The 6667-nt window shown below is 42.6% G+C and overlaps 1 protein-coding gene across 1 annotated transcript; it reads right to left on the reverse strand.

The window, feature by feature from the left end:
* Nucleotides 1-4195: 4195 nt before the first annotated feature.
* P2RY1 (purinergic receptor P2Y1) lies at nt 4196-5336 on the reverse strand. Its single transcript, XM_056849702.1, has one exon. It carries the CDS (start codon nt 5285-5287, stop codon nt 4196-4198), a length of 1092 nt encoding a protein of 363 aa, XP_056705680.1. The 5' UTR covers nt 5288-5336.
* Nucleotides 5337-6667: the final 1331 nt, after the last annotated feature.

Raw genomic sequence — 6667 nt, forward strand, 5'->3', positions numbered from 1 at the left:
CAATACAGCATTTTTTTGGGCCCAAAAGAGCAACAGGAATTATCAATAAATAATCCACCATCTCCCCAAAAATCTCAGATACCTGGGTGCCTCCTCAAAAGTTGATGCTGGCTCCTTGATAGGATTTGCACCTGTGAAAAAATATTACATGGGAGAATATTCGGACCTTCTTTGCACCATTTCAATGGGGGACCTAAGGATGCAGCCAATTATGGTCTGCTTTTTTTTGGGGGGGGGGACACAACCAGACACTGCTTTTCTTACTCTCCTGCACATAATCAGAGCTTGCTTCCAAATTTTACTGGGATTTCAGAAACCATTTCTAGCACTGCACAGGGAGAGGTGTTCAGGTGAAAGACACCATGGTTTTTAGAAGAGCCTGTAGCAGTCCTGTGTAAGATACATTCAATTCTCTGTTTTCCATACCATTATTGATCTGCAGAGTGAGCTAGGCAGTCATTGTGCAGAATGCAGCCACAGATGTGCACATCACTATGATTGCAGAATTTTTTTTTACCTTTTTCTCCACCTTCCATTAATCGCACAAATAAAAAAAAAGTAGGAATTCTGTGAGAGCTAGCTGCATGTAAACGTAAATTGTTTCAAAGGTGGGGGGAGGAGGGAATCCACTGCACCATTCAGCCCTTAATTCAATTGCCATGCTCAGCAGTGCATGTCTCAGTTAAATTTGGTTCAAGAGAACTGTCTAGGGTTACATGGTTCTCATTTACATGGAAGGCTTCTTCACATTCCTCTGGCACTGCCACCAGAGTCTTAATATAAACTTCTTGTCACAAGGGGTTAATTAAAAGGGAAAGGACACTGAAGCTCGTTCACCCTGGCTCTAAATTTCCTCAGCATTTTCAAATGCCCTTCAAATTGCTTGTTTAAATTAATAGTTTCACCTGCATGCATGTCAACACTCAACATTAACTTTCTACTGCTATAATTTAGATTTCCTTTAAAAGATGGCAAAGTAAGAGTACATGAGTTTTCAATGAAGCGTGCCATTACACCTCAGCTCCCTAACAGCAATTGTGGACTCAAGAAGCAATGCGAATACCTATGGCAGCACTTACAGAGTGGACATAGCCTTCTCCAATAAATAGGTTAAATAAATAGGTTGTGCAGGTTCAGTAGATGTGCACTTATGAGTTTAAGCTGATTTGTAGTTTTGTCAAGAGAGATTCGGAGCAATTCTCTCTCCAGTCACATTCAGCCTTTGGAAATTAATAAGCAAGATGTAAATAGTTTTGTTTTTATCCCTCCTGTAAAAGCAGGGGCTTTTGTGAGGATTTGTCAAAGCCATTTATAGGATTACATATCTTTCTCATTTTGTAGACAAAGAATTTATAATAATTCAAAGTACTGTCTTCTAGAGCAGAACGTTTTCCAGATATATTTGCGGTGGAATGCCATGGAGTCATTCCAGTTTAAGCTCACTGCTTTCAGGGAGCTTAGGCTGGAATAACTCTGCACTAGATTGCCCCTTAAGTAAAATTTAAATAAGATGCTCTTGACTCCCCCAAACTGTGATTGAGTCCTTAATGCAAGTATATACTTGCTAGTTCATGGATTGGCATCTTACGTGAAATATTATTTTAGGCACTATTCAGATAACAATCTCTCCTAATTTTTCCTTATAATTGGGGAAGGGGAGAAGAGTAAGATGTGCCTTCTTGTCCAACTTAACACCATCACCTGTGCAACCTCAGTATTCCTAGACATCCATGTATGAGCGAAAGGTTAAAATAAATTTTATTCAAGTCCAAAGCATATATGGTCAAACCATACACCTGATTAACCACATTTGGCAGGGAGGGAGGTGGGATAAAATCAGTCAAGGTATTTTGTCAAGGTAAACTGGATCATATGTGTATATACACTGTCCAAATGAACATGGCTGTCCAGGAATGTGGAAGAGGGGGCAGGCATACCCAGCGGGTGAGTCAGAAAACAAAAATCTCATCCCCTTACCACAGGTAGAAAGAAAACATGGGAGAATATTGTCCACCTAGGCTTTCTTAAACTGATGTGAATCCTTTTCCAATGTTTAGATGGGGCATTTTTTTTCCTGAAGTAAAAATTAAAAGCAATTTATTGTCCCTGTTCTGAAAATACACTAGACTTTAATGATGGTAATGGTTTGCCGGAAAACTAGCAACTGTCACAAATTTAAAAAAAACCCAAATTAAGATTATTCATGCATTAAAATGAGTAAACCAAATGAATACTTTATGTCAGCATATATACAGATACTGCCAACGAGATGTGTTTCCAATTCTAAAGTTAGACAATAAGCCGCAGGGGTTACTACAGTTAACTAAGGCTGCAATCCTAAATAAACTTTCCTGGAAGTAAGCTCCGCTGCCCAAAATGGGGCTTATATCTGAGTAGACATACTGAGGAATGCTCCCTACGTTAAATAATGAATTAAAAAATATTATAAGAGTAGCATGGTCCAGTCGGGTATGGAAAATAACAGGCAGAGCCATTTTTTTAATCACCTCTTTTTCTTAATATCGTCAGTGAAGAACAATGTAGAGGTGGTACCAGTGAGGGGCTATTCAAAGGCCAAGCAGGAGCATAACATGGTGGCCATGGGGAGAAAAAAAACCCATGAAAAGCCCAAAAGAAATGGCCTGTGAGAAGCTGGTTGCTGCATCCAACACATGTAATATTTCGTTTTCTTTGCATGTCACGAAGTACTGTTTTCCTGTTGCTTCCCAACAAATGCTGAAAACTGAATTCTAATATAGGGTGCGCACCACCTCCACCATCACAGGCTGGGGACCAGTGCCCCAGGCGTTTCTTGTGAACACCACATGGCCAGATGGCTTTGTGCATAAACTCAAGAGTTGAGAGGGGAAATGTTATCTGCTCAAGTAGTGCAAGCCGCTGGAATCTCAAAGAAACCCTGTCAACAGAACTTAATAATGCATAGCCTTCATCTTAGGAGGAAATGTCCTGCTATGTGTGGTTGTGTGGTTCTTTTGGGGGACATGTTTCCTCCCTTCCCACAATGCAGCCACCAAGGATGCAATTATAAATGGGAGATCAGTATGGAACAACTACGGCTTCTTAACTTCCCTTTTGTGCTAATTTCTGTTTTCTACTGAAAATGCCCTTTCTCCGAAGCTTTTACCCCTGCTGGGTTTTTTTGTTTTTTTGCTAATGCTAGGGTAAGGAAGCTCTTCTCCTGTCCATTTTGGCCTTCCATATAAAACTGCAGTTTTAGTAGATGCACTACGTTTTTAGAAATCCTGTAAAAGAATCACAGACAGACAAGTAATTGATAGGGCTTGCCCTTACTATTCTTTCCACAGAGTTTGAGAGAGACCGAGAAACACAAACTCATAGCCAGAAATTTTGTCAGAAGGGAGAATGCCAGTACAGTGGAGAAGGGTAGAGGCCAACTTAAGTCAATATGAAACAATAAATTCAAGCTGCCTAACGAAGGTTAAGTTGCTTAATTATTAGATCAAATTTTGTAAAGGACTGAATGATTCAGAGAAGGCTTACTTCTTACAGAGCAGATGGGTGTGTTATGGGCTCACCTTTTTCTCCCGGCACCTCTGCAAGTGAAAAGGTGAGAGGATTTTTGTTTTGTTGCTTTTTTTTATTATTCCAAATGAAAGGTCAAAACTCAGAGAGGGCCTGCAATATCCTTTCCCTTCCTGGGGCCTCAGCCATACAGAAAAGAAAGAGAGATCTGGCAACAGTAGCATAGGTTAGGACCCTACAGAAACAGTTTGATCTTCCAGAGACACTTCTAATACTCTATGTCAAGGTATTTTAATGTTAGGGTAAAAAAAAAAAAAAAGCCCCACGTGATCAGTTCTGGGAGTGGGTTGCCTTCTTTTAATGTTTGTACTGCCAGTCTTTCCAGTATTTAATCTTTAAAAGCAGTAAGGGGTAAAAACGGAATATTTCCATACTGTTTATGCTGTTTTGTTTTTTTTAAAAAAATTACACTTACTTTGCTCAAGCTCTTCCTAGGGCCACAGAGCACATCTTTTAAAAACAACGAACCAACCAACCAACCAACCAACCAACCAACCAACCAAGCGTTGTCTGCTTGTTACACGTTCCTTGAAAATGCATGAAATTATGAGTTTGATAAGGGTTAAAAATGAAGGTGAGTGTATGGTTGGGGGAAGGGAGAGCACCATGGCTTGCAAATTTCTTTTCCCGTTCACAAGCTGGTGTCTCCGTTCTGTTTATATTCAGCTAAAATATTGAGAGTCATATCCTCGCTTTTGGACTGCACGTTGAGCTCACTGCGTCTCGAGGCCTTCCTGGTCGCCCTGGAGAGCCTTCTTCGAAAGGTGTCTCCTGCCAAGAAATACAGAATAGGATCCACACAGCTGTTGAGGCTAGCTAGCCCCCGAGTTACTTGGTAAGTGGCATAAACCCTGTTGTTGAAGGCACACATTTCTGGAGTCTGAAAATCTAGCCTGGCTCGTAGATTCAAGTTCTTCATCACGTGGAAAGGAAGATAAGACACAGCAAAAACGGCCAATACTATAATAACCAGATAGATCGATTTTCTCCTCAGTGGAGAATTGTCTAAGTCTTTGTAAATCAGCGCTTTCACTATTAATCCATAGCAACCCAGGATGAGTATGAATGGGATACAGAACAAGAAGACAGTGGTACACATGCTATAGATGAAGTAACTTCGCAGGTAGTCATCTGATGTCGTGTCGTAGCAAGTCATGGTGTTGTTTTTCCTTTCCTCGGTCCCTGAGTAGAACCAGATAGGAGAAATACCAGCCACCACAACAACCCAGACCAGTGCACTGATATAAACGGCGTTCTTCTTTTTCAGTCTCCCCAGCGATTTTAACGGATATACCACACCTGTGTACCTGTGGACGCTGATACAGGTGAGGAACAAGATGCTTCCGTAGAGGTTGACATGGAAGATGAACCTCTGCAGCTTGCACAGGAATTCTCCCAAGATCCAGTCTGTTTTGTTGAAATAATAGAAGATCAGTGCAGGAAGAGTCAAGACATACAAGAAGTCAGCAAGTGCCAGGTTGAACATGTAAACTGAGATGCCGCTCCAAGGCCTCATGTGGAAGATAAACATCCAAATGGCCACACTGTTGCCCAGGAATCCAGTAATGAAGACTACGATGTAGACGGCAGGAAGGTAATAGAACTGAAATCCAGTTTTGGTCAGTGTGCATCTGCTGGTGGCATTGCCCGGGGTCCATCCACTGTTCGCCAGCAGGTGAGTCTCAGTCACATTAAGAACAGCTGACCAGAGGACTTCAGTCATGGTTTCTCTAGCCAAGTCACATAGATCTAGAGGTTTGGTATCAGCAAGTGTTTCTGACGAGGGGAAAACAAACAAACATCTAAGCTGCAACAATATAAAAAGCAAAGAACAACACATGTACGCATGAAGCTGCCTTATACTGAATCAGACCCTTGGTCCATCAAAAAGTCAGTATTGTCTACTCAGACCAGCAGCGGTTCTCTAGGGTCTCAGGCAACCCACCTTGGCTTTTAAAGAAGAACCATATGCATAGGTTCTTTCCCCCACCACATGGCCATTCACTGGCGAAACCACTGTCACTTGTTTGGTATGATGACAATTCCCAGACAGAGCTGCCCACCACAACATTTCAATGGTTCTGAGAACAGGCCCTTATGCACTTGTATTTAGCGAATATTGGCCTGCATCCAGTCATTCTGCTCAGCAAAGTCTGAAGCCTTCCTCTAACCGAAGGAGCCGCACTCCAATTTCACTGGCCAGTAGAAGAGCTACTTAAATTGGAGGAAGGCTCCCAGCTTTGCTGATAGGTAGGATGCCATCTTTGGTTCATATACATCTTTGCTCACCTTTATACAGGGAAATTCCCCTGCCTCGCCCACCTTCAAAGCAGCGTAATGTTATGATTTTCCCAATTTGCCAAGGCAACCATCTGCATCCCCAGCTGGCATCTTACACATCAGGTAGGCAGCTGGAAAACAGTCGCCTCCACCTGGAGATTCTGCCAGTTGTACCCCGTAAGCTCTTCAAAGCGCCTGACACCCTCCTGGCATCAGCCCAGACCCAAAAAAAGGAAGCGACATGAGGGATGGGGGGGGGGTTAAAAGAGAAGTGATGGAAGGAAGAGGGAAGTAAGAAAGACAGAATTTCTTTTAAAGGCAAGAACTGAGGTTATAATCCTTACCTCAGGGCAAAAACTGCAAAAACTTCCATACGGGTCTGGATTACATTCTAAAGCTGAAAAGCAGACGCTGAAGAGAAAGTGGCCATATTTAGAAAGTGGATAAAGGACAACTTGAGTGGGAGGAAAGAGAAGAGCTTAAGGGGGTGGGGTGGGGGAATGTAAAGGGAGAGGATGAATGAGGCGAGGAATGCATCGAGCTGTCGACACAAGAAGCAAAGCAACACACTTCAGGGTTGTTTCCTTGTACCCGTCCTTGGTAGGGTCTGATCGGCCCCTGCAGAACAACAGCAGACTCCCTCCCGCAGCGCCTCACTCCACCAGTCTGACTGCCGTATCCAAAATAATAACAATTAAAAAAAAAAACAACGATTTGCGGCTTGAGTCTACGGGCAGCGAACCTGGACAAGGTCAGCAGAACTTCCATGCAGCCCCCCCCCCCCCAACACACACCTCCGCATGCAACACGTCAAAGTTCATCC

The sequence above is a fragment of the Euleptes europaea genome, chromosome 5 (genome assembly GCF_029931775.1).
Source record: "Euleptes europaea isolate rEulEur1 chromosome 5, rEulEur1.hap1, whole genome shotgun sequence".
Lineage (NCBI taxonomy): Eukaryota > Metazoa > Chordata > Lepidosauria > Squamata > Sphaerodactylidae > Euleptes > Euleptes europaea.